Source organism: Molothrus aeneus, chromosome 1 (genome assembly GCF_037042795.1).
Source record: "Molothrus aeneus isolate 106 chromosome 1, BPBGC_Maene_1.0, whole genome shotgun sequence".
Classification (NCBI taxonomy): domain Eukaryota; kingdom Metazoa; phylum Chordata; class Aves; order Passeriformes; family Icteridae; genus Molothrus; species Molothrus aeneus.
Window position 1 is genome coordinate 91,111,449 of NC_089646.1, and position 16,490 is coordinate 91,127,938.

General features: G+C 36.3%; 1 protein-coding gene across 2 annotated transcripts in view; it reads left to right on the forward strand.

Annotated features, from left to right (window-relative positions):
* GABBR2 (gamma-aminobutyric acid type B receptor subunit 2) overlaps window positions 1-16,490 on the forward strand; it is a 457,582-nt gene that overhangs the window by 202,766 nt on the left and 238,326 nt on the right. For both annotated transcript variants that reach the window (XM_066560586.1, XM_066560578.1), the window contains exon 4: window positions 12,597-12,698. In XM_066560586.1, the coding sequence (XP_066416683.1) occupies window positions 12,597-12,698 (102 nt within the window). The remainder of the gene's footprint in view (window positions 1-12,596; window positions 12,699-16,490) is intronic.

Below are 16,490 nucleotides of genomic sequence, written 5' to 3' on the forward strand. Positions count from 1 at the left end.
CCCTTCCTAAGAGGGATATAACAAAGCATTGTATGTGCTTATGAAGGTACCAAACATTTTTTCATTCCAGCTTGTTACTAGGTCTTGTGGGGATATAGAAGTCTGATTCCACCTGTTCTTTGAATTCCATAAGGTTAAAAAGAAAAGGTTAGCAATCCATAAGTTTAAAAAGAAAAGGTTAGCAATAGTAAAGGGAGTTGGGACATATGGCCAAGGAGAGGACCACCAGTCCATACAAGCAGACATAATTTTTCCCACTTGAAGCTGCCAACAAGTGGCCCAAAGACACAGATTGAAACTGGTTCCTTAATTTTCAGCATAAAGCACTTCAAGTAATACTCAACCTGGAATTCTTACCTAGAAGATTGTGTCTTCTGGTTTCCATACTGAATTAAGGACTTCCTCTCAGACAGTACTGATAGACTGTTTACATTTTTGTATGATTTTCCAGTCATGGATACAATTGGCTTTACTTTCTTAAATGACACAGCTTGTATTAATGTGATTCTGGAGGATTCTACAGGAAAAGAAAATGTGAAGCCAATGAAATTAAAAGATAACACCACCTTTTAAACTACACTGCTGTAAGAATGAGTGCAAACTCCAAAAGGCTACTTAAAACAATCTACCAAGATGCAGCACAAGACCTATTCAGAATCCCATTGGGAATAATATAAAATAATGTGCAGAACTTATTTAGAAAGAACTTGATATGAGACATACAAGAAATTATTTTCATTTAAGAAGTTTCAGGAAAAGAGACTACAAGGAAAAATCTCAGAACATAGAAGTCTATCAAAGAAGAGAAAGAGCAATTAACAAAGGCATTGAAGGGTTCGAAAAGATATGTACAAGAGCCAGAAGAAAATCTTTTTTCTAGAAAGACTTTTCACAGGTAACTGCAGTCCAGCTTCAGCCAACAATTGAAATCTCAGTGGAGGAAGTATGTGAATCAAACTGAGACGCTCAAGTACAGTAAATTATCACCACCATATGGTGTCCTTCTGAGGATTCTGGAGTAAATAAAGTGTGAAATAACAGTCATACGCCATTGCAGGAAATGTTGCTGCAAGGTTTTCTTCAATATGAAAAAAGATATTAATATAGTTACTGAATTTTCTTTAATCTTGGAGAACCAAGGGATAATCCTCAAATTCCAAAATAAAGTTTAATCATCTAGTAGTTATAGAAAATTGTATGAAAATGCTCTAATAGCAACAGTACTTTTTATTGCTTTCCCTGAATTTAACTTTGTTTAAAAAGTGAATTTAATTCACATAGCAGATGTGAATTCATTACATTAACTGGAATGGGTTAACTGAGCTATTAACTACCTTGCTTATCAAAATTTGAACTTTCCAAAGAGGAATGTGATTATGGATTCTATCCATTTTCAACTTGTTTGGTTTTTTTAACAGGGGTGGTTGCTCTCCAAAGCCTTTAGCAGAGGACAATCATGTCTCTCGTGATGAATTTGGGAAAATCACTGATGGAGTAGATGATAGTGCCATTATCAGTTTTTAGGGGAAAGAGGTGGGAAGCAGAGAGATTAGAAGAATAAATAGTAGTTTAGTCTGTAACTTTCTTCTCCGCAGGTTATATGAGCTACTGTACCTCCCCTTTTGCCAGAGTGTGTCATTTAAACATCCATTTATTTTTTATGTTGCAGACTGTTAGCAACATTCTGTCACACTCCCTGAAGAAGCTTTGAACTTCAGCTTGCTGCTGCATATAAGAGACAGGGTCAACTTTGCATGATTCCTAGAAATCACAGTTGGCTATTGTGTCAAGTACATGTCACCTTTTCAAAATACACTTAAGTAGTTGAAATTGTATGCCTTGTCTTTTATTAGTTTTGAATTTCCAACCTTTACTTTTAGGTTTATCCTTTGTTACTGAGCTCATGGGTAATCTAAATGCAACTAAATTTTAGATACCATTAATTTTGAATGTGAGCCACTTCATATGCATTTCTGACATTTTCCAGGATCACCCCTTTTTTTCTTGGTTTGTTTGTTTGGGGTTTTTTTTTTGTTGTTTTTGTTTGTTTTGGTTTTGTTTTGTTTGTTTTTTGTTTGGAACCAGAACAGTAAAATCAGGACATTTCTTCAGGAAGCATTTACTAATGGGTAGACTCAAGCAGGGTTTCCTACAACAATTAAGACCAAAGCCATCATACAGCTCCTTCAGGACTGCTGCTTCCTCCTACAGGTGTACTGTGTAACCACTTTGTAACCACTGCACTGAATAATAAATAATTTACTGCACTGAATAATAAATTTCCCAAACAGAAAAATATTACTTGTCTTTGACCATTTGAACCTTCTTGCAGCATCCAATGACAATAACACTGAACTTTTCAAGTATTCTTGTCAGCATGTTTAGCTCACTCTACAAAGTCACGTAAGATATGCAGATCTGAATGTAGTGACAGCTAAGTTAACAGATTTGGAAATCATTTGGGATTTTCAGATGGAATTTACAGAAGACCTTTATTTAAATGAAAACATGATTGGTATTTTGGGATGATCTTTTCCAAAAAGTTAGCTTTCAGCTAGCCTGTGAGATAGTATGTCTATTTTTTTGAAATGAAAGTGCTTCAAGGAGATCCAAAGGGAAGGATGTTGCTCCCATTATGAAGACTGCCACAACTAAGATTGTGAATTTCAGCCTTCTTGTGGCTTGTGGGCTTGAAAGCAGGGAGAAAAGCGATTTTCCTGTAATGCTGACAGTATCTTAGTCATTCAAGGTTTCATAACACTAAACACTGTTTCTCCAGTACAGGTGGGTGAATGCAGACTCTTTATGCCAACTATTATAGCCAGATTCACAATCTTCTTTGGATCTGCATTGCTGATGATTTTCTGCATGCCACGGACAGAGAATGCAAAAAAAAAAAATTAAAATTTTCCTTCACAAATACTTGCGAAACTAGTTTGGTATTCTGAATGATAAATAAATATAAATTATAAATAAAGCTTATATGGTGTCTTTACAGCGAGGCGATGCTGAAGCATTTTGACAGAACAACCAGATCAGCAGAATTTGTACATGCAGAAGGTGGCCATTTGTGATTGCAAACCCATTATTTCCTCAGATAATAATCCCAGTGATCACAGGAATGATATTTGTGACCATCTGAGGCAGCAAAAATTTAATAAGTGAGCAATTTTTTCCACTTGAAAGACTCTAAAAAGTTATTTTTGAAAAAAAATCCAGTAGTATGAAATTTCAACACATAAAACTAAGAAATGCATTAGTACTTTAGTGTCATGTATCTTCAGCTTATCTTCTTCTGACTTTGGTTTCCAACTGGATTAAAGTTACAGTTCTTAGTACAATGTGCTACAAAATTTCAGTCTTAAGAAAACAGAAAAGAATGGCTCAATTTAATATACATGCACAAATGAAAAAAGTTTTTTTGAATGCAAATGATACACAGGGGAGAGAAAGAGGAATATTTATTTTTAAAATGTCCTTATTGCTTGTCTCTGCTCAGCAATATCACTCCAGTTAGTATCCAATTTAATTCTCTAATGTAGCAGAACCTCTCTGAGTCAGAAGAAATAGAAGGTAACTTCTCATGTATTTTTCCAGAAAGGAGAAACATGGGGCTGAAACATGGTTCATATGGTAAAATTTTCTTGTTTATTTATAATAGCATTATCATTGTAATGTGGTGACCTTGGATCCCTGAAATGGTGTCTCTTTTCTGCTTTTCATCTGAAAGAGGAAATAGAGACTTATGTTGTTTAAGCTGCAAGGATTTTTTACAAAGTTGATCTAAACAAAGATGTTTGGAGCAGTGGAAAATAAGGTAATGAAAAGCTTTATCAAACGGTTCTCAAATTTTAAGCAAACCTATCACTGTACTCCTAAAAAGCCTCACGCCCTGATAGCCTAGTGTGTTGCCAGGAGGGCAAGTATTCCCATAGTTCAGACACAGAACAGAAGTATATCGGAGCTGGATGTTGCTGACCTTTCCACATTTAGGAAGTCTGTGGAATATGGATTGCTTTTTTGGAGGACTTTTGAAATAATGTGATAATTCCTTGTGATCTCTATCCTCAGAGGTTCTATAACCTCCCTTTCATCAAAATGTCATCCAATTTTTATATTAGGTAAATGTTTCTTCCTTTTTTAGTTTTCCACCGAGGCTTGTATTCATAGTTTTCAGTTGATAACAAGACTTACTCCTGGATGCAGAGGTTTTTCTAAATGTTGGCATAGCCCCCTCAGTCTGATGCAATTAAACCATTAGCGAGGAGCTGTAGCTTTGGAACAGTGACTGAGTGCATGGCAAAACTTCCACCTTGGTCCAGGTTTTCTGAAAGAATAGAATCGTAATATATAAGGACTTTAAAGTTTTTTGCAAGCCCGTGGTTTGAACAAACCTCCTCTGCCAGCCAAGAAGAGGAATAAGATCCTGTGTGCTCTCCCTCAGCCATTGGATGGACAGTTTGAGGAGTGATGCAGAAGGCAGCTCACTCCTCTGACCTTGCCCTGAGAACCTTTTATTAAGGTAAGGGATCTTTGGGGCTTCTAAGTTTCAGTGGATAGCAGTGCTACTGGAACACCATTTTGAGACAGGGTTAGATTTTAGACCTGGAATTCAACTAAAGTTGAGCTGTCTGTATCTGAGAGTCATCTAGCTCCATTTATAGTTAATGGAGAAAGGAGAGAGATTCTTCCAGGGTGCAATTCATCTCACCTGTTTTAGACATCTATTTATTGATGAGATGACTCATTCCTTGGAAATGCTCATTTATCTTAAGTCTAGCAATATACATGTAACACCCTTCCTAGTTAGTGCTGGAATAAAAAAAATATTTTATCTGTCACGGATTAAGAGACTTCAAATGTATAAATGGTAGGTTGCTTTCATTCTGACTAATCAAGGAGGATTTTACATAAGGCGCTTCTTTATGTAATTATAAATCAAAGCTCTTTTAACACTGATAACATTTTCTTAAGCAATATTTAATTATCATTCATGTTTGTTTGAATTATCCCTCTCAATGAATTCTGTTCAAAATTTTTTTAGTAAACAGGCTCTTCCTGAGTGTAATAAATGTGTTTGAAATGTGTATGTATGTAAGAATTATTAACTACTATACATTGTCCACCTCTAATAATATAGGCAGATCTTGAGTCCCTAATTTTTGGTTCAGTGTCTGCTACATGTGGACTATTACAGAAGTGGGTTTGAGGGCAGAGGTACAGTGTGTCCTTCAAAAGATATTAATTATCTTTTACTAAGCTTTGATTTATTCTTTAGTTCTGTGGTACCATGAGCCTTTCCATCTTGTTCTATTCTTATTTCCTAGGCTAGACTAAATTCACCAATGTAAAGTAGCCTTAATATGTATTCTATGGGGTTTAAATTTATTTTAATTTAAAAAAATTTCTTTAAATATTGTTTTCTCTAAACTCATATATAAACCCTGTGGAATTTAATTTCACAGAAAAAGATGCAGGTGTACTGTATATTCTTCATTTGATGTTCTGAATGCACTTCACACATAATAATATAGAGTGCCTTTACTTGTCTGCCTCCACATTCCCTCCAAGAAAAAATATTGAGAATTTCAACACTCCCAGTTAGCTGAATGCTTGCACCAACTTCAGTAGTCCTATTGCATTCTCTTGCTGTAATAAACAAGCATTTCTAAAGTCTCACTTAATTACTTGCACTTCTGGCATTGGTTTATGAATTATTAAATAATCTATTCTCAATATGGCCCCTATTTACTTTCATAATACCTGACATGAAAATTACTGTTGTATAATATTACAGCCTCCAGACCCTTTAATTTTGTTCTGCTTTCTCTCCGAGTCACATCTGATAAACTTGTAGAAGGATGGTCATCCTATTTCCCTGGAAGCCATCAGAAATCACATTATCCTAAGTTTTGTAGATGGTATCTCACAGTAAAGGAACCAGAAGTATATTTTTGGTGTATTTTCTTTTTCAATTTTGTTCATTGGTTCTCCTTAACTCCTCATGTGAACAGATGTTATTTCTTATAGACTACATCATTACTTTCAATCCTTGCCTACTCTCTTAGAGATCTTTTCTGGCTTGGCAATGCATTATGTATTTTTTTAGTGTAAGGAATGTACCTTTCCTTTCCTCTCTCTGCTGTACTACTGAGTTGTGTTTTAACTTGTCTTAGTGTCCAGTCTTAGTGAAGGGAGTTTGTTTTTTCGGACTGCTCAAAGTCCTGCTGAACATTGTGTGCATGCTCTTAACATGCCTGTAGATTAAGTGAAACTTAACCTTTTCCTATTTTGTCATAGTGCAGATCCTTGAAGTTTTTTCCTAACTAAATTTGTATTTCACTGTAATATGCTGGTTTCTTCAAATAGCTCAAAGTAACTGATTCACATCTTGGTAAGATGAATTGATTTTTTTTTATCCATTGGAGAGAAATCACCCTCTTACTTGGACTGTCTATAGGTCACCCTAAAGCCCCCTAATTAACTTCCCCCCTACCACAAGAACCCTACATGCCCACCAGTTCTTCTTACACACAAATGGTAGGTTTAACATCAGAGTTCCTGATTATGTTTAACTTCTGTGATCAAACAACACAAGAAAGGTAAAGTAAGGAAATTTCTTTCTTCCATTAGAGAATTTGGCAGGAAATTAGAGCATTTTGTAGGTGACTTCATAGAGGTTTATTTTTAAATAGGTATGATCTGTTTGATAGTCACACATATGTAGGTTTTATGTGAAACCATATTTACCATACTGCCATTCCAGGCAGAAAGGAGGATAGTTACCATTTTTAACTGTAATGTGCAATTATAGTACAAATGCAACAAAAATATCATTAGCAGTGTTATTATTACTCCAGTGTGAAACACATGGTTACTTCTTGTAGGCAAGACTAATATTGACTGCATTAGTTTTCAGGTTAGACCCAGCTACTAACATCCTACTTCAATGAAAAAAGTAATATTTTTGTGAAAACCTGTACTGTGGCAGTTTGCCCAAATAAAAATCCAATATTCTGGGGTTTCTTCTTCCCTTCCTGTCACAATGAAAACCATAAACATGGTACTTTTATAAAGTACCTGATTTCTTTTGAACAGAAAAGGAAATCCAATGCAGTTCTGATTTTGTTTCTCCTTTACACAATAAAACATATTTAGTTTTTTAATTTTCCTCTAAATGAAACTCTTACTAGCCAAAATAATATTTTATTGTTTCCTCTTGGTGTATTTTTGCTTCATCTTTTATTTTTGCATTGTCTCTCTGCTTCAAATAAGGTTTTACCACCTGTTTCATTTTTGTAGTCCCAAATGATGTGTATATCAATGAAAGAGTATCTCTGCAGTTTGTATTTCTTGGATGGAAGTTTTCACTTAATGCTACTAAGCCTCTAAATATGAGTAATGTGTTCCATTGGAATGGAAATAGGGATTATTATGTTTGCTTGTAACACATTGTATAGTGAGACCTCTATCTATACTAATCCCAAAAATGGTAATCTGTCCTATGCAATTACTCACAATTTACATTTTGTCCATGTAACGAGGAAACTTTTTCTTATAATTTAAGCATTTGTTTTGTACATATATAAAAATATGTCTGTACTGAAACTCCTATGGTATAACATTTTGTAGTGAACTGTATATTCTGGACAACAGGAAATCTTAGTACAATATCTGACTGTGTAATCCATCTGGTTTGACCAGTTCTCATTTGTTAGGCATCTCTTATGATCAACATCTGGTGGGATTAGACTGCCCTGAACGACAAGGATTTAGCTTGCTGTACTTACATGCAGATTTAGTGAACCAAAAGGTCATTGAAAATATCTGTTAAAAGCAAAGTAGTATGATTAATCTAAAAATCATTAAATTAATTTTGTTACTGGCAGAGTTAGGATTAACTGAGTGAGCTGTGCCTTTAAATGTATAATTTGAAACAGTTTGAAATGTTGGTCAGTGGAGACACCTAAATCCAAACTAGCATAACTAGAATGATAGTTCATCAGGAATATCACCTTTCTTTACTGTTTTCCTCAGAAAAAACAGATAAAATTTGCTTGCAAAAAAATGAAATAGTGTGGTCAAAGGGATGTTAACTATTTACTACAGGTCACAAGGTGCTTGCACTCATAATGTCTCTGAAGCGAGCAATCTCATCTCACCTGAAATAAAATCACTTCATGTACAACTTTTGTATCCTTGTGAGGGACAAGGTCATTTATGTATTGTACGCAGAGAATCATCACACAAAGTTCATGTAGGAAGTAAAAAACAGCCAAAATTCAGTGTCGGGGCTCTGAGAGCACCAAAAGCTCTCTCTGCCCCTGAGTAGTCCTCTAGTAGCACTCCCCCCCTCTTTCCCCATCCCCTACTCTGAGTAGCCCTCTAGCAACACTCCCCCCACCCTTTCCCCATCCCTGACCCCCTTTCAGCTCAAATCAGTGCCATCAGTCCATGCCCCCGTGATGCTGTGGGGTGCTGGTTTCTCATTCTCTCCATCACAGCTATGGCTGGCAGGGACCCTGTAAGCTTGTTCCCAGTCCTGTCATTTTGCTATGGACCTGCCCAGCAGCCATGAGTTCTGTCTGACCCTGGTTACTTTTACCAAACCTGCTCCAGATTTGAGGATCAACTTCTCATCTTTGCACTGGACCTGCCTTCTTCCCATGGACTTGCATGGGGGTGTCACCTCCTGGCTGAAAGTGGCTGTTCCCTCCAAGACTGTCCTGCTCACCTTGCTGGGTTGCTGGCTGGTGAGGTCCCTGGTCCAGGGGCTGTGCGCTTGTGTCCCACTTCCTTAGGCTGCCAGACCATGATGCTCCCCAACATTTGCTTCCTTTTCTTAAACCTATATCCATTCTTTCTGGTACATACCACAAGTATGTTGAAATTTTATTTCTTCTAGACTCACCATTTTTTACATCCCAGTTATTTTTTCTATCTACTCTCTCAGTTTGATAGAAATTAAAGAACTTAAAATTTCTGCCTTTGCAGTGCAAGTTCATTTTTCCTCAAAATCCCTGTATTTCTTCTTTCACAGGTGCAGGGTGAGGGACTTTGTTGTTCACCTCTCAAACATCACTAAATTTGATACAAGAGCTATGAGGTAGGCAAGTATTGCTGCCATTCACTTCACAAGAAATTATATAGCCTGACTTGGTAGCAAACTTTAAAACCTTTATTTCAGTCATGGGAGCTGAATCAAAGGGCAGCTCTGGCAGAATGAGAGAGAAAAAACAGTTCTCTTGCATCCCATCTTCACTTTTGCCTAAAGCAAAAGGGACATCCTTTTCTTCCTGCAAAAGCATCCCTTACGAACCCTTCATTTTTTGGAACTTGCCCCTGGGTAAACATATTTGCACCCCAGTAATTTTTGCAGTTGATTACACAGATTAAATATGTAGTATGGTGAAATACTGCTTTCATCTGGTTTTGTAGGCACAACAGTGCAAAAGTGTCTTTCACTGGTTTGTGAAAATCTTCAGGTTTATTGATGACCAGGGCTGATAATTCTTGTTTTGGGAAAATGAAATATTGCTGTCTTAAAAATGTAAAGTTGATAAAAACAGACATAGAGCTACAGCCTTCATAAAGTTTTTAAGAGTCTAAAATCCTGTGGAATTACACTGCTTCTGTGTTTTAGTTGGTACAAAATTTCCTTAGCAACTGTGGATCCCCATAAAAAATTAATGCAGTTTTGTTACCACTTTCTTACAGCAGTTTCTGAAAGTGAAAATTATCCTATTTACACAACAAAACCCAGAAGCACAGTAGTTTACAGTTCTCCTTACTTGGGGTTGGTGGAATGAAATTATTGCTGCTGAGTGCTGAAACTGCTTGTACTAAAACTGCTGGTGATACGCTTTCCAGGACTGCAAGCATCTGCTAAAACAAAACATGCAGCATTTTGTATTCTCAGTTTCACAAGTTTCATCCAAAGGAATGTTTGCGTCAGGATTGGCAGGTCTAGAAATGGAGGTGACTGACTTTGGACCTAAATCCAAATCAGAAGATTCTGTAGTTCAATTTATCTGAAAGTCCAGAACCTCTGTAGAAAGAAAACCACAAGTTTCCGTTCCATGATATGTTTAGAGCATTTATAAGGGAAGAAAAGAACCTGAGGTTGGTGGGAAAAAAAGTATGGAAATAGGAAGTAAAAACTGGAAAATATGGTAAAAATACTCCCAGACAAGGACACAAGATGACATGTGTCCGACATAGGTCAGAGCATTGAAAGGGAAACATTGTCTTTTAGAAAAAACTTGCAAATTCTTACAAAGCTGCTGACTTGTAAATTCTGCAAAGCTGCTATCTTGTTTAGATAATGGGAAAGAATTTCTTTTGGCAAAATCTCCACAACAGATGCATCTGGAAAACAGCAAATATCTGCTTGAAGCGGTAAAGGGAAAAGGTTTTTAACTTCTTTGGCACAAAATCTAGTAAGGTATGTCTTTGGGAGATTAATCAGTAGATACATGGAAAGCCTAGGAGCTCTCAAAGCCACAGATACTTTGCTTCTAGCAGATGAGCCAGGGGAGATGTCAAAATAATTTCTCAATGGCTGAATTTAAATAAGCGCTGCTCAGAAATGACCCCAAACATCCGCAATTTAATTCCTCAAGTGTGAAGTTCTGAAGGGATGGAATCCCAACAAGTCAGTAGACAGCCTGAAGTATAATTTTTATAATCATCAGCCTTGTGCCCACCACTGAAGCTTATCCATAAGTATTAATAATATTTAATGTATTGTTTTGGTCATGGTTCTTATGTTAATAATGGTCTAATTTGACTAGACAGTATTTGGTAAATCAGCTGTTTTCTGCTTAGTTTAGCTGAGTAATATTAATCTAGCCTTTCTTTGATTAAAAGACTGACTAGTATTCGTCAGAAAATATCTGAAAAGCAAGCCTGAAACTAAAAAAAATGTTTCCATACAGGAGAAAGTCAGACAGTATTGGGTAGAAGCATATGACAAGTTTTATTCCTTTGGAAAGTACATTGATGCTAAGTAAGGAAAATGCTACTTTTTGTCAGTAGCAAATGATAGTTCTAGTGTTTTCTTACACTAGGTAGAAGGATTTTGGACATTAGCTAAACTATGATTAAGAGAGGTTTGTTTTCTTTTGTTATCACTGATGTTTGTTTTTTTTTTTAAACAATTTTTCTTTGTATCAAGAAAAACCTCAGTTGTAATTAGCAGTTAATGGCATCACTGAAAAATAACAATAATTCAGTTTTACTAGTATAGAAGCAGAAGAAGAAGTCACTACTGATCACTTTCTGTGAACACATTTTCACAGAATGAGTTTAAAAACTGATAACATCACAGAAGGATAAAGGATGTAACAAATCTTGGTGGGCTGACCAATCTGCCTTGATAAAACAATTTTTAATCAAAAGTTACTTATATGTCCTTTTGTTCTAATCATTGTAAAATATTATAAAGTAATGTGTCTTAGTAATTTTAAAGCATGACTAAAGGGGATAAGATGACATAAAGGCCATGAAAGAAGTAATTAAGGCAGCTGGTGTAATGATGATTGTAAGGAAATGACCTATACAGATGGTCATCAGAAATATCTGCATATGATACACAGGCTTCTAAATTCTCCTGTTTAATATCATGTAGCTTCCATCCTCTTTCTTCTGTGTTTGCATGTGAGATACCTGTTTTACACTGATTTGCTTCTCCTATTTCTGCTATTACAAACAAATTAAATAGACAATCACTGCAATTGATGTGATCATAATTCTATTAACTTAAAATTGGTGTGCCACTCTCTTCATTTCAGTCTGTAATCATGTTGCAGACCAAAATTATTTTGCTTATCTATTAGGAATAGTAATGTGAAACTGGTTTTGGTGTCGTGTGGCTGGAGGAAAACCAGCAGCAATTAAGACAGAAAACCTTGAAGTAGTTATACGGCAAAAAATTGTAATCAGAAAGCTAGATTACTTTGAATGTTGTCTGGCTTTTTTGTGCTATTAGGCAGCTCAAAGAAGTCAGTGTTGCCACTATTAAACAGGTGAAAGAACCTGCTAGTACCTAGTGGCATGTGCCACCTTCAAGCCCCATGGTGTGATGAGTGGTCTAAGAGAGGGGTAGGCCACAGAGAAGTTCATTAGGCCTTATCAGCCCCTAAGTGATGTAAGCTAAACTCTGCTGATTCATGCTAGGACCTGCTGAAATAAGTACTTGAGAATGTATAAGGGTTCCCTTGATAAGCCTTTTCCCTTTGAACTGTCTCATACAACACTTTGGCTACAACAAAGTTTTTGGTCCTAACAGCCCTGGAAACACAGAAGAATTGTCCACCCCATGACACAAAGTGGGAGCCCAGTTTGTGGGGGCTGTGTGTGAACTTTTTTTTGCCACTCAGAGTAAAGTCCTTGACGTGGTACAGCCATTGATAGCAGATTGTGGTCATAGGGGAATAGCACCTTGATCACATGTTAGGCAAAATGGAAAAACCTGTGTGGGTGAATATATCATTGTCAAGATCATTGCTTGTCATTACAGGTATAAATGCAGTCCATCTGCTTCCTTCTCACTGGCTCTCGGTTCACTAGTTTGCCTTTTTCTCAACTTGTGACAGGTGAGGAATAACCTGACTGGCGTCCTTGATGGCAAAGACATCGAGATTTCAGATACTGAGAGTTTTTCTGATGATCCCTGCACAAGTGTAAAGAAGCTTAAGGTATGTGTTGCTGTTTGATGAAAAAGAGAAAGCGATAATGATTTTTCTTCTCTGAAGAGGAGTAAGGAAATGAAATTTGTGTTAAAATGATGTATTACTACGTTCCATTGCATAATAATATCAAAAATGGCATTTTGAGTGCCTAGTCCTTCTTAAGTTAATGAAGGTCTATGTGTAGAGTAAATATTTTTAATAGTTCCCAATAGTGATACTAAGCAAAGTTGTTGCTGGCTTAATGTTTGCAGTTAAAGCCCCAGTCATAGTTGATGTACAGATGTGATGTATACATGTGAAAACTTTTGAGGTTTGGAACCAGAACCCTTTTAAGGTAAATTATCATGTAGAAAGAATATTGAGCCTCTTTCCATTAGCGTCAATACACATTTTAAATTGAATTCTTTGCTGACATCATCTGCATGATTTCAAATGAATCATAAGGAAAAAAGAAGAAAAAAAAATTGGTAGCAGAATAATTTCCCATCCTTCTCTTATTATATTGATTTATTAGACTTCTGGCATCTCATAAAATTAAAACTATATTTTAGCATTACTATGCAGTACAACCAGCAATAAACGAGACACAGGAGAGACAAATCTTAAACTGCACAGGAACATGAAAAACATGATTGAACAGCAGGAGAAAGCACTTTTAAGTGGCGAAGATCAAATTGTTTCTGGCATCAAGTCCATATGACACACAATCAAAGCCACAATCCTGCAAATGCTTAAATATGTGTAAAACAGGTTACAAAAAAAACTTTATTAAACTAAATTATGTTTAAAAAAATGACATTAAAGCAATATTGACCTGTGTAAGACTAGACCACCACTGAAACTGGAAAGGTTCTGGAGCATGATAAACTAAGTGGGCTTTATTATTTTCACAATCTAGAGACATAAACCTGAATGTTTAAAGTATTAATAAGTAAAGTTCATGTTTGTGTAAAGCCATTTGTGTCTGTCCAGTCTAAGCCAGTTTGCTTTTTCTGTCTGGAAACCTGTCTGGGTTGAAGAGACTCCAGTAGGTGATACAGCAAAGTCCATATTTATGACTAGTAATGGTGTAATAACAAAAAAAAGAAAAAAAAAGCATATTAAGCATGCATCTTTAGGCTGGAAGTCAGAAGAAGCAATGTGATTCTAGCTGCCTTCTATATCAACAACACACTGGGTTGTTTTGCAGGGATTCAAGATGACTGAATTAACAGTATATTTGTTATCTCTTGATTTCTTCTTCAAAACAAATTAGTAAAATAATAAATAAGCAATTATCCAGAAAATTGCTTGCTCTTGACAGGAAACAAAGGTTAGTTGTCATTAGGTACGTGTTTGACACAGAATTTAGCTAAACAATTCTAATAATGTTCATTCCTTCCGACATGTAAACCTCATATCTAAGGTAAACTGCTATCTGCTTACCTGAAATACATTTTATTTTCACAAACACATTTAAAATAATGAAATTTATGATTATGGAATGGAAAATAGTAAAATCTGGCAGGATTTGAAGAAATATACATTTATATTTTATATTTCTCTCGATAACAGCTTAGTTTCTACTGCATTGACTGCGCAGTTAAAAGGTAAATTTAAGCTGAAGAATATCTTTAAAACTCATTTTTGTGTACAGAGAAAGGGATGGATTTGTACATCCATGTAAATGCTTGAAAATTCTAAGCATGCACAGAAAAATTGCAAGAGCAATAGCACTTCTGCTTCCAATTTTTTCATGTCTTGCATGTAGGACAAAAGAATTACCATCATGTTATGGTGGGAGTTGGTGTCCTCTGGTTCACCTTCACCATCAGTGATTCCATAGCTAAGGTCAGAGGTTTATCTCTAGCTCTTCAAGTGGACATCCAAGCATTTAGAAGGCAGAACAAGTGGCTACCTCTTTTGTCAAAGTTGCCCAGGATTTTGTAGATTTATTGATAACCTCTTGACTGTCAGATATGTGGTAAAGAATTAGACAGAGTATCTGAGCTATTCAATTTAGGTATCTCATAAAGAGCCTGCCAAGGTGTTGACTTTTCCTGGCAGATGAGATATTGTAGCAATCCTTCTCTGAAAAGCTGTATAATACGACATTGTGGTGTTATTCATTAGAAATGAGACAGATTAAAATCTGATCAAAGAAGGGAAGCTCTGAAGGCTGAAAAAAAATAGCTGCCTATTTCAGCATAATATGCATCACTCAGAAACTCTGAAAAGGCTAAAGGGTGTCTGAGGCTGTTTGAAATGGCAGTGAAGGAGACAAGTTGCTGTTCATCCCACAGCAGAGCATCTTAGGTGTGTTGATCCTCACTCTCTTCAGCGTTTATGATACTCAGCTCCTGGTGCTACCAAGGCATTTTTTAATTATTAGCCAAATAATATCGTCACCTATGTAAAAGAAAGAAAGGAAGAAGAAAAAGAGTCATTATTTTTTGAGTCTGTGCTATAGTCTTAATTTATAAAAGATGTTTTTATGCAAGGTTTGCCACCACTGTGGGTAAATGAAATGTAACTGTTCTTCATTTTCTTGTTTGAACTTCAGTCCATATGGGAACATATGTATTTCTTACTGAGGGGCAAAGCTTAAATGTTGATATTGCTACTGTAATCTCTAGGAAGAGTAAATATGACAGCTCACCATCTGGCAAACAGTCTAAACATTGGTCTTTTTATGTAAGTGCAGTTTTGGGAGTTGCCTTCCCCCTGGGATGTTTTTAATCATCTTGTAGATCACCTGCCTAGTTCCATGAATTAAAACCTCTTCTGTCAAATATGTTTTAGCTCCGTGCAAGCAATTTACAGCTCTCTGAATAAGAGACTTGGCACTTGCTGGCATCCAGTGGATGATTTCTTTGATCCCTATGAGGAAGTTCCACTGTGTTAACTTGCATCATTCTGCAAGGGTTTGAGTAAAGGAATAGTATATCATTGCAAGGAAATCATGCTGGTTTCTCATCAGTTAACAGTATGAAGGAAGGGGTAAAGTTGTTATTCTAGCAGGCATCTGATGTAACTCTTTGCATGAGTCTGTAATGTGGACTTTGACCCACGAGCACTGACATGAACCCAGCCCTGATACACTTTGGTGCAGACTTCATTGTCTGTGCAGATAAAACCTCTGCAAGGGACTTGAGCTATGTGCAGTTGCATGAATTTGAAGCTTCAGTGTCTCTTATGTGAGATGGAGCGAGCAGACCAAAGCCTGGCATCCAATGGATCCAGGCTGATTTGCAATATTGAATGCAATTCTTCAAGAAAAAAATTGGGGAAAATGTGGAAGGGAATGCAAAAAGTGGAGTTCAGGAGGAAGAGGCTGGCTGAGGAGTGTGTGCACAGAGGAAGATGCTATGCATGAAAGAGGAAGAGCTGTTGTACAGACTTTCCTAAATTACCTCCTAAATTATATGTGTTCTGACACAAAATTAATGATTGCATACTAAATTACGTGATAACCAGGTGGAAGCAATGTCTTAAGGTGTGAAACCACACACCCCAGGCACTATGACTTCAGTCTGAATGTTGTCACACAGCCAGTGGGCAGCATTGCTGCATGTGCACTCTGGGATTATTATTTATGAAGCCACACAGTTTACATATTTTGTTTGTTTGTTTGCTCTTTTAATTGGTTCTCATCATGTTATAAAATGGAAACGAATTTCTTCAGTTTTAAGTCTAATTATTAGGTGCTGTGCCATTTATTTTTAGTCAAACTCTACTTCTCATTTTTCAAAGATTAAGTCTGCATTTTTATGTTCAGAGCAGTCGAGTGACTCAGAGCTGAGGTTCCAAAAATAACTA